Raw genomic sequence first — 18,042 nt, 5'->3', positions numbered from 1 at the left:
TGACATGGTGGTTGTGGGAGTGGTCCAGCATGTTTGTGTTCTCAAATAAAATGCTGTGTCCAGGTTGGTTCATCAGGTGCTCTGCTATGGCTGATTTCTCTGGTTATATATCCACAGATATATAAACCCATTTTTTCCCATTTCCAGCAGACCTCACCTCTGAGGATGCCTGCCATAGATGCAGGCGAAACGTCAGGAGAAATGCCTCTAGAACATGGCCATATAGCCCGAAAAAACCCACAAGAACTGAGCCTATAGACTGTTAAGAAGGCTTTAAAGTACCTGTTTGTTTTCATTAATAAAGAACATTGTTGAACCTTTAAGCAATCTAAAGACTCTGTGTTTTAAGGAAATCCAAAGACCTTTAATCTGAGGCAGCCCCGGCGTCCTGTTGGGCTCACAGAATTTATGTCCTGTCTACAGTCTGATGTACAGGCCCAGCATACAGCAGCACACATTCTGAGGACTGCCCGGGGGGGGGGGGGGGGGGAGAGAGAGAGAGAGAGAGAGAGAGAGAGAGAAAGGTTTATTCAATTGTTACAAGCTGTCATTTGCCTGTGCTTGATAGTCAAGCAGTGCTTCTTGTAAGCCAGAGCATGTCCAGGGTAAGTCCCAGGTATTTGGGTGTGCTGCAGTGCTCCAGTGGGATTCCTCACCAGGTCATCCTCAGAGCTCGAGACGCTTGTCTGTTCTTAAGATGAAAAGCATACATCTGTGTTTTAGATGGATTAGGAATCAGTCGGTTTTCCCTGCAATAGGCAGCGTCTAAAGCTTCAGAGAACTTCTGTTCAACCATTTTAAAGCTCCCGGCTTGAGTGGTGATGGCACGATCGTCAGCATAGATGAAACACTCTGTCCTTGTGCTTGGCTACTCTGCTGCTGAATATGCATGCCCAGTGTGGAATACACCTCACCAGGTTAAAACAGTGGATGTGGCTCTTCCACATGTGGTGGAGTTGCGAAATAGCCGATAAGTATTGGAGGGAGATACATAAAGGGATCTAAACAATTATTTAAATTAAACTTCAACTTAAACCAGAATACTATCTTCTGGGTATAACACATTTTGATTTGGATAGATTTTTTTTATCATGTCAGGAGTGACCTGAGAAACTGCAAGTCGCTTCTGGTGTGAAAGAATTGGCCGTCTGCAAGGACGTTGCCTAGGGGACGCCTGGATGGTTTGATGTTTTATCATCCTTGTGGGAGGCTTCTTTCCTGTCCCTGCATGAGGAGCTGGAGCTGATAGAGGGAGCTCATCCGCCTCTCTCCGGATTTGAACCTGCGACCTGTCGGTCTTCAGTCCTGCCGGCACTGGGGTTTAACCCACTGTGCCACCGGGGGATAGAAATAAAGCAGCTAGAATAGTCTATGCTCGCTACTGGAGAGGAAAAGAAACCCCTAGTCCAGTGGTTCTCACCCTTCCTAATGCTGCGACCCCTTAATGCAGTTCCTCATGTTGTGGTGACCCCCAACCACAATATGATTTTTGTTGCAACTTCATAACTGTAATTTTGCTAATGTTATGAATCATAATGTAAATGTCTGGTATGTAGGATGTATTTTCATTCGCTGGACCAAATTTGGCACAAATACCCAATAAGCACAAATTTGAATACTGGTGGGGTTCAGGGAGGATTGATTTTGTCATTTGAAAATAAAAGTATAATTCGATTTCTTTAAAAACAAAAAAACAAAAACAACAAGAAGCTTCAATTATGCAACAATTATTCTGGTTATTAGCCCTATTAGCCCGATTGGAATCTGGGCTTCATAGGAAGGATTCGGGGCTGTGAAATGATTTTGCAGTTCAGCACCTTGGACAGATCCTGAAATGTTTAGACTTGGGGTGTATCTATACTGGAGAGTTAATGCAGGTTGATACCGCTTTGACAGCCATGGGATTCTAGGAGTTCCAATTTAGTCAGGCACCAGCCCATTTTGGCAGAGGAGGTGAAAGAGGAAGTGCTTGAGTTTTTTTCTTCCTTTATGGCAGAAAGGAGTTCGATGGACCTTGGGGTTCCTTCTAACTCTAGGATTCATAGATAGATAGATAGATAGATAGATAGATAGATAGATACAAACAAGCAAACAAACAGATTCCTGCCAACTGTAGGATTCTATGATGATAATAGATAACACATACATACATATGAGGGTTGGTCTGGTTGGCCCTTGGGGTTCCCTCTAACTGTAGGATTCTATGATGATAGATAGAAAGATAGATAGATAGATAGATAGATAGAAACAAGCAGGTCCCCGCTAGCTGTAGGATTCTATGATGATGATAGATAGATAGATAGATAGATAGATAGATAGATAGATAACACATACATACATACATACATACATGCATGCATATGGGGGTTGGTCTGGTTGGCCCTTGGGGTCCCCTCTAACTGTAGGATTCTATCATGATAGATAGATAGATAGATAGATAGATAGATAGATAGATAGACAGACAGACAGACAGACAGACAGACAGATAGAGATACAAACAAACAGGTCCCCTCCAGCTGTAGGATTCTATGATGATATATAGATAAATAGATAACAGACAGACAGACAGATAGATATGGGGGTTGGTTTGGTTGGCTCTCGGGGTCCCCTCTAACTGTAGGATTCTAAGATAGATAGATAGATAGATAGATAGATAGATAGATAGATAGATACCCCCCCTCCCAGCTGTAGGATTATATGATGATAGATAGATAGATAACAGATTGATAGATGCATACTCGTACATATGGGGGTTGGTTTGGTTGATCCTTGGTCCCCTCTAACTGTAGGAGTCTATGAGAGATAGATAGATAGATAGATAGATAGATAGATAGATAGATAGGAAATCGATTGATACATACATATGGGACTGATCTGGATGACTCTTAGGCTCCCCTGTAATTGTAGATTCTATGATGATAGATAAATAGACTGATAGATATATAGATAGCAGATTGATATAGAGAGATAGATATATAAATACACATGGCGGTTGGTCTGGATGGCCTTTGGGGTCCCCTTTAACAGTAGAATTCTATGATGATAGATAGATAGATATAGATAGATAGATAGATAGATAGATAGATAGATAGATGACAGATCGATAGATATATAGAGATAGACTTAGACATACATATATGGAGGTTGGTCCAGATGACCCTTAGGGTTTCTTTCAACCCTTTGCTTCTAGCTACAACTCCCAGGCTTCCATAGCATTGAGACATGGCAATTAAAGTGGTGTCAAACTGCATTAGTTCTACCATGTAGATTCACCCAGAAAGCCCAAAGCAGATTCATCAGCCCATTACAATCCAGGGAGGGGAGAGTGAAGTACAGAGAAGAAGGGGCATCTCCAGGAAAAAGATGGCTTCGATTGTGCAATTCTTTATGGCAAGGGGATTGACTGGATGGCCTTTGGAGGTCCCTTCAAGTCTAGGAGTCTGGGAGAGGTGCACTCTCTCTCTCCATTCAGGTCCAGCTTCATGGGCTCTTTGCCCTCCAAAATCCAGGTTCAAACAAGAGGCACCGGGTAGGAGGCACAGTCTGCCAGGCCACAGGCATTCTTCCCTCGTTCTATGTAGAAGTACCTGAAAAAAAAGGAAGAAAGGTATGGTCTGGCATTAAAGTCTCCTCCTAGAAAGGCCCTCCCACTTCATGGTATCTTAAAGTTGGAAGAGACCCCTGAAGGCCTTCCAGCCCAACCCCATTCCGTCATTGAGACAACATCCAAGCCCTCCCGACAGATGGCTATCCTGCCTCGGATTAGAAACCTCCAGGAAATGAGGCTCCAACGTCAGCCTTATTATTATTATCACCAAAGATTATGATGACTGAATCTCAAAGATTATGATGACTGAACCCCAATCTATCATAACGACACCATCCAAGCCCCCCCCCCCCCCCCAACAGATGGCTATCTTACCTCAGGTTAGAAACCTCCAGAGAAGCAGGCTCCAACGTCAGCTTTATTATCATAATCAAAGATCAAAGATGATGATAATGACTGAATTTTAGAGTTGGAAGGGTCCCCTAAAGGCCATCCAGTCCAACGCCATTCCGGCATAAAGACACCATCCAAGCCCTCCCTACACATGGCCATCCCACCTCGGCTTAGAAACCTCCAGAGGGGACTCCACTGGATGTCAAAGCAATATATATCCCATCTGAGTTGGAAGGGACCCCCAAAGGTCATCCAGTTCAACCCCATTCTATCATAAAGAAACCATCCAAGCCCTCCCTACAGATGGCCATCCCACCTCAGCTTAGAAACCTCCAGAGGAGATTCCACTGGATGTCAAAGCAATATATATCCCATCTGAGTTGGAAGGGACCCCAAAAGACCATCCGGTTCAACCCATTCTGTCACAAAGACACCATCCAAGCCCTACCCAAAGATGGCCACCTGTCCTTGGCTCAAAAGCCTCCAGAGGAGACTTCACTGGATGTCAAAGCAATATATATCCCATCTGAGTTGGAAGGGACCCCCAAAGGTCATCCAGTCCAACCCCATTCTGTCATTAAGACACCATCCAAGTCCTCTCGACAGATGGCCACCCAGCCTTGGCTTAAAAACCTCCAGAGGAGATTCCACTGAGTGCCAAGGCAATATATATCCCATCTGAGTTTGAAGGGACCCCGAAAGGTCTTCCAGTCCAACCCCATTCTATCATTAATACACCATCCAAGCCTTCCCGACACATGGCCACCCAGCCTCAGCCTAGAAACCTCCAGAGAAGCAGGCTCCAAGATCAGCATCATCATCATCATCATCATCATCATCATCATCATTATTATTATTATTATCATCATCATCAAAGATGATTGAATCTTAAGAGTTGGAAGGGACCCCCAAAGATCATCCAGTCCAACCCCATTCCGTTATAAAGACACCATCCACTGGACTCCCTACAGACCTCTACCCCTGCTTCTCGACGGTACATTTCTCTGTTGTGTTGATGCTGATGTCATTAAGACACCATCCAAGCCCTCCCAACAGATGGCCATCCAATCTTGGCTTAGACACCTCCGGAGAAGGAGACTCCAACGTCAGCATTATTGTTACCCAAAATGAGGATTGAAACTTAGAGTTGGGATCCCCAAGGGTCATCCAGTCCAACCCCATTCAGCCAGGGAGGAAGACACCATTCAATCCCTCCCGACAGATGGCCACCCTCCTCAGGGTGCTCCAGAGAAGGCGATGCCACAAGGCTCCACCAATGGGATGTGCAGGCGCCTTACCCATCCATGCCCCATAAGGGCCCCCAGGAGTTTTTGACAATCCAGTAAGGAAGGCTGCTTCCCTCCTCCTCCCCGTATCCCACGGCCAGCACAGCGTGGTTCACTTTCTCTGGAGATTGATCGCACTGGCGGCTGCAGAAGGGAAACCACAAGGAGTTTGGATAGCAGAGCATGAAAAGGGTCAGCAAATGAAATCTAAACCGGTCAGTATGGCAAAGCAGGGACAAGGCTAACACTATTATGCAACATAATTTTTGTTCCTGGATTATAAATACAATATTAATAATAATATAATGATGTATAAACGTAATATGTATATAAAATAACAATAATAATATAAAACATAATATTAATAATAAAATTACATATAAAAATATGTATATAAAACGGTAATATAACATATAATAATTATAATCATTTTGTTGTTGTTTATTTCTTCAGTTGTTTCTGACTCTTCGTGACCTCATGGACTAGCTCATTATAATTATATTATAATAATAAAATTACATATAAGAAGTATTTAAAATAATGATATAATATATAATATTAATAATATAATTATATATAAATATCTATAATAATATATTAATATAATTGCATGCAAATTATGTATATAAATAATAATGATATAAAACATAATATTAATAATATAATAATTTATAAGTATCTGCAATAATATATATTATTAATAAAATTACATATAAGTATCTAAAATAATATACTATATTAATAATATAATTGTATATAAAATAATAATATAAAATATAATAATGAGACTATAATGATATATAAGTATCTATAATAATATTATATATAATATTAATAATATAATTGCATATAAAATATAAATATAAATAATAATACACAATGTAATATTAATATAATCTATATAAATAAAAATGTAATGTTCGTTTGTGGGATTAACATAACTCCAAAACCACTGGATGAATTGACACCAAATTTGGACTCAATACACCTATCAGGTCAACGAGTGACCATCACACATAAAAACACTGAAAAACACAACGGAAAAGACTTTAAAAGCAAAAAAAATAAAATAATACATTACAACGCATGTGCAAAACCACACACACATATATATGCAAACACACATATATACACATATACAGAAATATATACACACATAAAGCACATATACAGAGACTGGGCCACAGCAATGCATGACAGGGGATGGCAAGTTACATATAAGTTTTTAAAATCATAACATAAAATATAATAACTACATATAAAATAAATATATAATAATAATAATCATAATTTAATATACAATATTAATAATAACAATACGTAACACAATTTTGTTCTTGTGTTATGAGTATAATTTCCTAATTGGTTCTATCATAAAAGCATGGGAAAAGTTGATTAAACTCCAAAAACTTCATTTCTGCAGGAGAGACATCCTGCTGTAGGACATTTCGCTATAGTTTTTCCATGTGTATCTCATCCTAGAGTCTCAACCAATCCAATTTAGTTTGTGGCACCCAGAAAAATGAAATTTTGAGTCATTAGGGTACCATTCCCAGTGGAACAAATGCAAACGAGCCTTGCAAAGGGCCAGCAGATCCATTGCACTGGGATGCCAGTTCACTAGTGTGTGTGCCCAGAGATATGCTCGTCTGTGTCCCTTTCATAGGAGTCATGGGAATGTCTTTTATGTTCTTCCGAACTCCAAGTATGCACTTACTTGGAGTAAACGCCCTTCTGGTAGTGCATGAAGTCCTCTGTCACCTCGAAGGCAAAGCTCACCGGGTTGTACCTCCCCACGGCTTCCTCCATGCCTTGCTCATCATACTGGAAAGAGAGACATGCAAGGGACGTGTGGCTCGAGAGCAGTAAGTGTAAAAAAGATCTTGGAGTCCTTGTGGACAACAAGTTAAACATGAGCCAACAATGTGATGCGGTGGCAAAAAAAGCCAATGGGATTTTGGCCTGCATCAAGAGGAGTCTAGTGTCTAGATCCAGGGAAGTCATGCTACCCCTCTATTCTGCCTTGGTTAAACCACACCTGGAATATTGTGTCCAATTCTGGGCACCACAATTCAAGAGAGATATTGACAAGCTGGAATGTGTCCAGAGGAGGGCAACTAAAATGATCAAGGGTCTGGAGAACAAGCCCTATGAAGAGCGGCTTAAAGTCCTGAACATGTTTAGCCTGCAGAAGAGAAGGCTGAGAGGAGACATGATAACCATGTATAAATACATGAGAGGAAGTCATAGGGCAGAGGGAGTGAACTTGTTTTCTGCTGCCCTGGAGACTAGGATGCAATGGAACAATGGCTTCAAACTACAAGAAAGGATATTTCATCTGAACATTAGAAAGAACTTTCTGACTGTGAGCCATTCAGCAGTGGAACTCTCTGCCCCAGAGTGTGGTAGAGACTCCTTCTTTGGATGCATTTAAACAGAGGCTGGATGGCCATCTGTCAGGGGTGCTTTGAGTGCAATTTTCCTGCTTCTTGGAAGAATGGGGTTGGACTGGATGGCCCATGAGGTCTCTTCCAACTCTATGATTCTAGGGCCTATGAATGAATTCAATTACACAATGTAACAAACTGTGTTGATCCACTTTGACAATCTGAATTATATGGCAGTGTAGAAGGACCCCCAGTGTAATACCCAGAGGAAATAGCTCCTTTGGAAGGGGAGATGGGTGAGAGAGTCACTAGATGTCTCTTGTGAAAATCCCAGGGAGAGAATCATTAATTATGGACTTGGAGCTCCCTCTAGGGGTCATGGGCTTTTATAGCAGGCAGGAAGGCAAGGTGAACTCCCATTAAGCAAGTCTGAGTTAAAAGCCTGGAAGAACTACATTTCCCAAGGAGGAGGAAGATGAGGAAGAGGGTCTCACCAGCGTGATGTTGACCACATCTTTGACAAAGGCAACAGCCTTCTCTCGCTGGAACTTGCAAGTGCCATTCTGTGCAAAACAAAAGAGAAGGTGGGCCTCTTAGAGGAGGGCTGTCACACTCACAGGTCTTGAGTGTGACAGCTCTTATAGCCCCTTCCATCCCCCATTTGCCCCATAGGCAGGCCCTGTACCTGTGCATGGTAAGGGTAGGAGTCCTCATCCATGAGCCCCTGGTTATAGAGAATATATTCAAAGGCCTGGCTGGGGAGGCCCCTGCAGTGCATCAAGCGGAGAAAGCACAACATCAGCATCAACACAACAGAGAAAGGCACCTCCCACAATCAGTGACAGAGGTCTGTAGCAGGTCCAGTGTATGGTGTCTTTATAACGGAATGGGGTTGGACTGGATGACCTTTAAGGGTCCCTTCAAACACTAGATTACCTTGACACCTAGTGGAGTCTCCTCTGGAGGTTTTTAAGCAGAGGATGGGTGGCCATCTGTCGCTAGGGATTGGACGGTGTCTTAATGACCGAATGGGGCTGGACTAGATGGCCTTTGTGTGCCCCTTACTACTCTTAGGCTTTGAGGATTCTTACCCGCTGCATCCGTGGTTGTTGAAGGCTTGAGCACAGTCCACCAGCTGCTGCTCGGCCTGCAAAAGAGGAAAAAATTGGGGTCCTCGGAACTTTTTCTTCCCTTTGTATTGCCATGCTTTGCATTTCTTGCAAATCCAAAGACCTTGCAATTCTGCTTAAATTCTCCTGGCTTTGTATTTATTTAATTATTTATTTATTTTTCCAAAATGTACACATTATAACATAACTATTGGTAGATAAAGCCACCCTCTTAACAGTATTAATTTTACACCTTCTAATAAGAGTAAATAAGACTTGGCCACGGTAGTCCACGCTCTGGTTACATCCCATCTAGACTACTGCAACGCTCTCTACGTGGGGTTGCCTTTGAAGACGGCTCGGAAGCTCCAGCTAGTCCAACGCTCGGCAGCCATGATACTAACAGGAGCGGAGCGCAGGGAGCATACAACTCCTCTGCTGCACCAGCTCCACTGGCTGCCGATTTGCTACCGGGCTCAATTCAAAGTGCTGGCGTTGGCCTATAAAGACCTAAACAGTTCTGGCCCAAGTTACCTATCCGAACGTATCTCTGCCTATCAGCCCGCCAGGACCCTAAGATCTTCTGGGGAGGCCCTGCTCTCTATCCCACCTGTTTCACAGGTGCGACTGGCGGGGACGAGAGACAGGGCCTTTTCTGTGGTGGCCCCCCGGCTGTGGAATGCCCTTCCTATGGAGGTAAGATCAGCCCCCTCGCTAATGGTGTTCCGAAGAAGATTAAAAACTTGGATGTTTGAACGGGCATTCGGTTAAACAGTGCAATGAATGTGATGATTACAGGAATGGAAATTTGGACGACGGATTGGATCACGACTCTAGTTATGAGATGCATTGTGTTGTCTATTGTTGTGTCAATATTGTATATTATGCTTTTATGGTTTTAAATTGTATATCGTTGATTGATTCTTATCCTTGTTGTAAACCGCGTTGAGTCGCCTGTTGGGCTGAGAAACTGCGGTATTCAAGTAAAGTAAAGTAAAGTAAATAAATAAATAAATAAATCCAAATAGACAAGAGCTTTACAAAAAATATTCACGAGAAAAGCACTTTTGAGAATTTAGTTAGAGCACAAATTGAACTTTGGACATAAGACTCCACTCTGGATTTTGCCCCATGAAGCTTTCCGGTTGATAAGGAAAGAAGACAGAGAAGACTGGATAAGATAGAAGATGGTACTCAAATAAGTTTCTAGAATAGAACAACTACTTTCAAAGTAAGTTCTGCAGAATTAAAGAGGAAATAATGTTTCAACCCAGGAACAGAAAATATTTTCAGATTTGGTTACATAGTGACATTAAGTCCAGTTGTGTCTGACTCTCACACTCTCCCTCGTCCGCACATATATTTTCTCTAATGGTCTTTGGTGACCCCTCTAAAACCTCCTTGTGACCCCCCCCCCCCAAGGGGTTCCAACCTCCAGGTTGAGAAATGCTGGGTTAAACCCTTGTGCTGCTGACTTGCTGACCTGAAGGTTGGCAGTTCAAATCTGTGAGAGAGGGTGAGCTCCCACCTGTTAGCTCCAGTTCCTGCCAATCTAGCAGTTCGAAAACATGCAAATGTGAGTAGATAAATAGATACTGCTTCGGCAGGAAAAGGCAAAAGAGACGCTCCAAGCAATCATGCCAGCCACACAACCAGGAGGTGATAACGCAGGCTTCTCAGCTTGAAAATGGAGAAAGCACCTCTCCAGAGCCAGAGATGAGCACCACCTCCAGAAGCCAGAAATGAAAGGAGAAGCCTCTGCCTTTGTCTGTGTATCTTATTGTATGTGATTGTAAAGGCAATGAATGTTTGTCTATGTATGTAAATGCTGTAATCCGCTCTGTGTCCTCTAGAGGAGAAGGGTGAAATATAAACAAAGTGTATTATTATTATTACTATTCTCTGGCAAAGAGTAAATATATCTGAGCGGGGATCCTTACCAGCTCTAGGAGCTTCCCGGAGGCAATGGCGATGGCCGACTCCAGGCATCCGGTGGTGGAGAAAGTCCAGCAGCTGCCACAGGGGCCCTTTGGAGTTGGGAAGAAAGCAGGTGAGGAACAGGGCTGGTTGGCTTTGCCAAGGTCTCCAGGAAAAGGAGGGTCCCCGTCCCCCCAAAAAAGGTATTTTCCCAGGGGGTCCAACATTGGGAGGTGTCCCCTACCTGGTTCTTCACGGGAGTTACAAACTTCCCCTTCTTCCTCCAGTCGATAGCACTTGGATAGGGGCCGTTGCGATGGACAAAGTTCCCTTTGGTGGCGGAGCAGTTCTGAAAGCAACCAGAAAGATGTCCTTTTCTGCCCCTAAACCTGACCTTTGTCACAGGCCCAACTGGCCAGAAAGGCCTCCCAGGGACCCCTTCCACTTCCCAGCCCCTCGCAGAGGAATAACACTATGTAACCAAAGTGGGAAAAAATTGTTTTGTTCCTGGATTGTAAGTGCTGTTTCCTGTTTCGTTGAGTGATCCTTACTGTGAAAGTTATTCATACTCCAAAAACTTTGTTTTTGTGGCTTGAATTGGTCAGGACTTTATGATGAGATAGATAATCACTGAAAAACTATTGCAAAATGTCAGAAAAGAGCACATTTCCTGAAAGAAGAACCAGGAAAATAAGATTCTGACTGTAAACAGAAGGTCAGCTGCTGTCCTCTTCTTTTTGCCTAGTATTTTATTCATGTATTTTGAAATGGTCATATGACTAGTCAAATAAATACATTAATAATAATAATAATAATTATTATTATTATTATTATTTATGTATTTATGCAAAATGTGCTGCTTCAAAGACACAGTTTTTGAAGTTTAACCAACTTCCTATATTTTTAGGATATAACCAATTAGGAACTGACATTTATAACCCAGAAACAAAAAATTGTGTTACATGGTGTAATCTACTTGTAAACATGCTCATGGTTCAGTCATCAAATGGTTTTTTCATTGTTTTTTTTCATGTCAAGAGCAACTTTAGAAACTGCAAGTTCCTTCTGGTGTGAGAGGACTGTCTGTCTGCAAGGACGTTGCCCAGGGGACACCCAGATATTTTACTATCCTGAGGGAGGGTTTTCTCATGTCCCTGCATGGGAAGCTGGAGCTGACAGATGGGAGCTCACCCTGCTCCCTGGATTCAAACTGTTGACCTTTTGGTCAGCAGTCCTGCCAGCACAAAGGTTTAACCCATTGTGCTACTGGGGACTCCTGGTCCTTTCATGTGAATAGTTCATATAGTCCCCAAGTAACAAACAAGATCGGTTCTGTGGGCCCTGCCACACTGCCCTATATCCCAGGAGATGATCCCAGTTTATCTACTTTCGACTGGAATATATGAGCCTACACTGCAAGATAATCTGGAATAAGCAGATAATCTGGCATCAGATCATGGGATGTAAAATTGTTCTTACGTTGAATTGTTCTTACGTTGAATTTGTATGTAAGTCGGACAGACTTTTTAGAGTGGAACTCCAGCCAAAAAATATAGATATATTAGCTTTGAGGTTAACCTAGCATGATGTGAGTTGTAGTTTACCCACAACCTTATGCATTTTGAATTTTTTTAAATAATAATAATAAATAATAAATTTAATAATAATAAATAATAATAAATTTAATAAATAAATAATAATAATAATAATAAATTTAATAAATAAATTTAATAATAAATAAGGAAGAAACACAGTGCGCTTGACCCAATGTTTTAAACTTTTAATCCTTACAATTCGACCTGCCCAATTACTGCTATTTTATATTGTCTGGTGTGTTCATTTATATTGTTTTTGTATTTATTTTCATTTTCATTATATTTTACTCTTTGTATTTTTGAAAGGGTTAACAGAATTTAGAAGTGATTAAATGCTGAAATGCAAACCTAAAGAGAGGCTTGTCCCTCTCCTCCGGCCTACAGAAGCCGAAGGCCAAGAGGAGATAATGTATCTAGAAGACAGAAGATGCTCTAGTCTATTGTCAAGTACGCCCAGGGAGTACCCAAGGTGGGTTAACACCCAAAATGCTTATCTGTAACAACAATGTGTGTGTTTACGTAGTTTGTAGAAGGTTATCAGTTAGAGACACTGAAGTGGCAAAATATGAGAAAAACATGTTTTTGAATGGTTGATCCGATAAGAGAGGTGTGTGCCCATGACACAGCGAAAAGACATGTATATAAGGTGACTGAAAGATCCAAATGGGAGAGACAGCCTTCTTTGAAGACACTGGTCTGTCTTGGCTGTTTCTCCCTGTGTGGCCACACTTGAATAAAGAGATTTTGCTTCACCTACGGAGACTGCTTGCTTTCTGTCACCAGCCTTGGGGTGCCTAACTAAAGGGGTACCCTTCATTTTATGTTGTATATTTGCTGTACTGTCGAGCTTGGCCTCATGTAAGCCGCCCCGAGTCCCCTTGGGGAGATGGTGGCAGGGTATATGCTTGCCATAGATGCAGGCGAAACGTCAGGAGAAATGCCTCTAGAACATGGCTCTATAGCCCGAAAAAACCCACAAGAACCTATTATTATTATTATTATTATTATTATTATTATTATTACACTTGGCTTTGGGATTTTTCACACAAAGGCACTTTACCTGGGGTTCCTGCCAGAGGAACTTCTTCCTGAACTCAGCAAAGGTCATGTCTGAAAACTGGTTCAGTCCCACTGAAAGGGAAAGAGGCCTGTTATTTGTTGTTGTTCATTCGTTCAGTCGTCTCCGACTCTTCGTGACCTCATGGACCAGCCCACGCCAGAGCTCCCTGTCGGCCGTCACCACCCCCAGCTCCTTCAAGGTCAGTCCAGTCACTTCAAGGGCCTGTTATTTACCTTCACGCAAAAAAGTGGGGGGGGGGGGGGACACAAAAGGGGGCAGAATGATAATGATGGGAACTTAGCAGCCTCTTCCAGGTGAACCCTTTCCATCGATTTATGCTCCTAGGAGAAAGGGATATGTGTCTGGGATGCTTTTGGCCAAGCATGGGCCAACTTGGGTGTTTTGGACTCCAACTCCCACCATTCCTAACAGCCTCAGGCCCCTTCCTTTCCCCCCTCAGCCGCTTAAGCGGCTGAGGGGGAAAAGGAAAGGGCCTGAGGCTGTTAGGAATGGTGGGAGTTGGAGTCCAAAACACCCAAGTTGGCCCATGCTTGCTCTGGAGTCTTTCTTTGTTTTCATTAGGATCCTTACTCTGGAAAGTGTGGTTTCCAGCATTGTGCTTGTCAATCCGATGCTTGTTTCGGAGGAAAATCTGCAGCCGCTCTTGGTATTCCCCTCCCAGACTGTAGTGCTTGTTGTTCTGCAAAAAAGAGAAGGGAGTAGATGGGGATGCAGAAGCCAAAGCTATTAAAAGGAGACCAGGAAATCCCCCACTTTCTTTGTCCTTCTTCTTTCGCTTTCAGTTCCACAGCTGTTTCCGGAGAAGGACAGCACAGCTGCAAAAGGAGACCCTGGCTGTTTGGGTCTGACTTAAATGAGATGGGGAAGGTCTTTTGTTGATCTAGGGGACCTTAATGTCCCCATTAAAGGCTTGGGATGGGAGCCAGGCTTTTCTGGGAGGAAAATGGGGGTCTCACCTGAGCCATCCAGATCTTGAAGAGCAGTTCACCTGCAAAGGAGAAGAAGGAAAGCAGACAGAAGGGAAAGCATTTTATGTAACATGATGTCGGTTCCTGGGTTATAGCAAAGTAAAGGCAAAGATTTCCCTTTGACATTAAACCTAGTCGTGTCTGACTCTGGGGGGTGGTGCTCATCTCCATTTCTAGGCCAAAGAGCCGCTGCTGTCCATAGACATCTCCAAGGTCATGTGGCCAGCATGACTTCATGGAGTGCTGTTATTGAGTATGATTACTAGTTTATTATTATTATTATTATTATTATTATTATTGTGACTTATTATATTATATAATTATATTATATTATTATATAATATTATATTATATTATATTATATTAATATATTATATTATATTATTATATTAAATTTTGATTTGATTTGTTTTTGTTTTTAATTTGCTTGTTATGTTTCTATTGTATTGTGTTGTGGCTTCGGCCTGTGTAAGCCGCATCGAGTCCTTCGGGAGATGCTCGCGGGGTACAAATAAAGTTAATAATAATAATAATAATAATAATAATATTTAGTATGATTAACTGTGTAACATGAGAGACTTATTTTGCATAGAATGATGGAAAAAATAGACCCATGTCTGATCCCACAGCAAGCTGGCTTCAGGAAAGGCAAAAGCTGCACATCGCAAGTGCTGAACCTGACTCAGCACATAGAAGATGGCTTTGAAAGGCAGCAGATCACAGGAGCTGTCTTCATAGACCTGTCAGCAGCTTATGATACTGTGAACCACAGCCTCCTCCTGAGAAAAATGTATAATATCACAAAGGACTACCACCTCACCCGCCTCATAGGAAACCTGCTACAAAACAGGAGCTTTTTTGTTGAGTTCCAGGGCCAGAGAAGCAAATGGCGGAAACAGAAGAACGGCCTGCCTCAGGGGAGCGTGCTTGCTTCATCCATGTTCAACATCTACACAAATGACCAGCCACTGCCAGAAGGGACAGAGAGTTTCATCTATGCTGATGATCGTGCCATTACTGCTCAAGCAGGGAGCTTTGAGACGGTTGAACAGAAGCTCTCCAAAGCTCTAGGTGCTCTTACTGCCTACTACATGGAAAACCAGCTGATCCCTAATCCATCTAAAACACAGACATGTGCTTTTCTTCTCAAGAACAGACAAGCACCCCAAGCTCTGAGGATCACCTGGGAAGGAATCCCACTGGAGCATTGCAGCGCACCCAAATACCTGGGAGCCACTCTGGACCGTGCTCTGACCTACAAGAAGCACTGCCTGAACATCAAGCAAAAAGTGGGTGCTAGAAACAATATCATACGAAAGCTGACTGGCACAACCTGGGGATCACAACCAGATACAGTGAAGACATCTGCCCTTGCGCTCTGCTACTCTGCTGCTGAGTATGCATGCCCAGTGTGGGACACATCTCACCACACTAAAACAGTGGATGTGGCTCTTAATGAGACATGCCACATTATCACGGGGTGTCTGCACCCTACACCACTGGAGAAATTACACTGCTTAGCCGTATTGCACCACCTGACATCTGCCAGGAAGTAGCAGCCAATAGTGAAAGGACCAAGGCAGAGACATCTCCAGCTCATCCCCTGTTTGGGCATCAGCCAGCACGTCAACGACTTAAATCAAGAAATAGTTTTCTAAGATCTACAGAGACACTTGCTGGAACACCTCAGCAAGCGGGAGTCCAAAAGTGGCAGGCTCAAACTCAGAGCCTCAATCAATGGCTGATACCCAATGAGAGACTCCCCCCGGGCACACAGAAAACTGGACGACTTGGAAGGCACTGAACAGACTGTGCTCTGGCACCATGAGATGCAGAGCCAACCTTCAGAAATGGGGCCACAAATTGAAATCCACGACATGCGAGTGTGGAGAAGAGCAAACCACAGACTGCCTACTGCAATGCACCCTGAGCCCTGCCACATGCACAATGGAGGACCTTCTTGCGGCAACACCAGAAGCACTCCAAGTGGCCAGATACTGGTCAAAGGACATTTAATCAACTACCAAGCTTGCAAACTCTTGCAAACTTTTGTATGTTTGTTTGTTTGTCTGTCAAAAATGTAATACAACTGTTCGGTTGCTTGACCCGATAAATAAAATAAAAATAAACTGTGTAACATGATGATTTTTGTTCCTGGGTTAGAAATGTCATTTCCTAATTGGTTTCATCATTAAAACATGGGAAAAGTTTATTAAACTGCCAAAACTTCGTCTTTGAGGGAGGGACATCCTGATAGAGCATATTTTGGTCTAGTTTTCCAGTGATAGAGTCTCAACATATGTTGTGGCAGCCACAAAAACCAAGTTTCTGGAGTAGAACAAGGACAAGTCGGGACGCACAATGAAACAGGAAAGAACACTTCCAAAGCAGGAACAGAACATGGCTTCAAATCAGGTTACATAGTGTTATTAGAATTCAGTGTTTTGCAAACTCAGCTCTCCAGGGGTTTGCTGACTTTGGATCCCAGAAGGATGGCTCCAGGGAGGTGGAGTCCCATACACCTGGGTGTAGCTGATAGGTAGAAGGGAGAGGAGAAGCCGACCTTGACTTCCTTCACCATTATGGGCTTCAAGGGGTCTCAAAGAGGGGTCTTACCTGAGGGACCCCCGCCGCCGTCGCCATGGAGTCGGGCCAAAGAGAAGCCCAAGGTTGAGAGGAGGAAAAGAAGGAGCCCAAAGGAGAAGCCAGGAAGGTGCATCGCTGCTGGAGACTCAAAACCAGGAGGAGGAGGAGGAAGAAAAGGAGGAGGAGAGGTCCCTCCCTCCCTGCCTGCAAGCCTCGCCCCGCGGAAAGAGGAGGAGCCCTCTGCCCATGCCCAGAGGCCGTCCCATCTCCTTGCATCTCCCTTTGGGAGAGGCTTCCTCTCCAAAACTGCTTCCTCTCCAGTTTTCAGTCCTTGGGTCTGAGATCGAAGGTAACCCCCCCCCCCCCAAGGACTCTGTAAAAGATGGTCCAAAATCAGGGAATTCATAGTTTTGCCAAGGACACCAGGCTGGAATGATCCCATAATCCCCTATCTCTCCCCCATGTGAGAACCTAAGGCTTTTTCCATGGCCCAACTCTTATTTATTTATCTATTTATTTATTTCTGGTGCTTTTACCCCGCCCTTCTCAACCCCCGAAGGGGGACTCAGGGCGGCTTACAAAAAAAAGGCACAATTCGATGCCTGTACAATTTACACATAATATACAAAAACGTAGTTAAAAACAGTTATCACAAATTAAAGCAATCAAACAACCAGTACATAACACATCATATAAAACATCATATAAACCATTCTCATATCCAGCGTTTCGTTTTTCAGAGTTCCATAGATCCAATTCATTAATCATTTCCTAGTCATCATCAAAGTTCTTTCTTTATCTGCCCGATTGTCCAAATGCCTGGTCCCAGATCCATGTTTTTAGTTTTCTCCTGAAGGAAAGTAGCGATGTTGCAGATATAATTTCCCCGGGGAGTGAATTCCACAAACTGGGGGCCACCGCCGAGAAGGCCCTGCTCCTCGTCCCCGCCAATCTCACTTGTGATAGAGGCGGGATCGAGAGCAGGGCCTCTCCAGAGGATCTTAGGCTCCGGGGTGGGATGTAGAGGGAGATCCGTTCGGACAGATACACTGGACATTCCATGAACTTTATCGAACTTTTATAAACTCTTGCCAAACTTTATGAACTTTTATGGACTTTGGGGGGCTGACGTGGCTTTCTCTTAGACCCTGCATGATTCCCCCTCTCTTACTA

The 18,042-nt window shown here is 43.1% G+C and overlaps 1 protein-coding gene across 1 annotated transcript; it reads right to left on the bottom strand.

Annotated features, from left to right (window-relative positions):
- Nucleotides 1-3,368: 3,368 nt before the first annotated feature.
- Nucleotides 3,369-17,049, bottom strand: CTSH (cathepsin H). Its single transcript, XM_060755434.2, has 12 exons — nt 16,900-17,049; nt 14,272-14,303; nt 13,886-13,994; nt 13,295-13,365; nt 10,884-10,988; nt 10,663-10,749; nt 8,705-8,760; nt 8,299-8,380; nt 8,108-8,176; nt 6,944-7,050; nt 5,239-5,370; nt 3,369-3,587 (listed from the first exon to the last, which is right to left on the bottom strand). Exons 1-12 carry the CDS (start codon nt 17,000-17,002, stop codon nt 3,512-3,514), a joined length of 1,029 nt encoding a protein of 342 aa, XP_060611417.2. The 5' UTR covers nt 17,003-17,049; the 3' UTR covers nt 3,369-3,511.
- Nucleotides 17,050-18,042: the final 993 nt, after the last annotated feature.

Source organism: Anolis sagrei, chromosome 9 (assembly GCF_037176765.1).
Source record: "Anolis sagrei isolate rAnoSag1 chromosome 9, rAnoSag1.mat, whole genome shotgun sequence".
NCBI lineage: Eukaryota > Metazoa > Chordata > Lepidosauria > Squamata > Dactyloidae > Anolis > Anolis sagrei.
The sequence above is the reverse complement of the archived record's forward strand: the minus strand, read 5'-3'. Positions and strand labels throughout refer to the sequence as shown.

Coding starts and splice junctions, on each gene's coding strand:
- CTSH (XM_060755434.2), bottom strand. CDS start 17,002: ATGCACCTTCCTGGCTTCTCCTTTGGGCTCCTTCTTTTCCTCCTCTCA. Junction 8,381..8,704: donor AACAACCACGGATGCAGCGG/GTAAGAATCCTC, acceptor GATGCACTGCAG/GGGCCTCCCCAGCCAGGCCT. Junction 7,051..8,107: donor ATGTGGTCAACATCACGCTG/GTGAGACCCTCT, acceptor CTCTCTTTCCAG/TATGATGAGCAAGGCATGGA.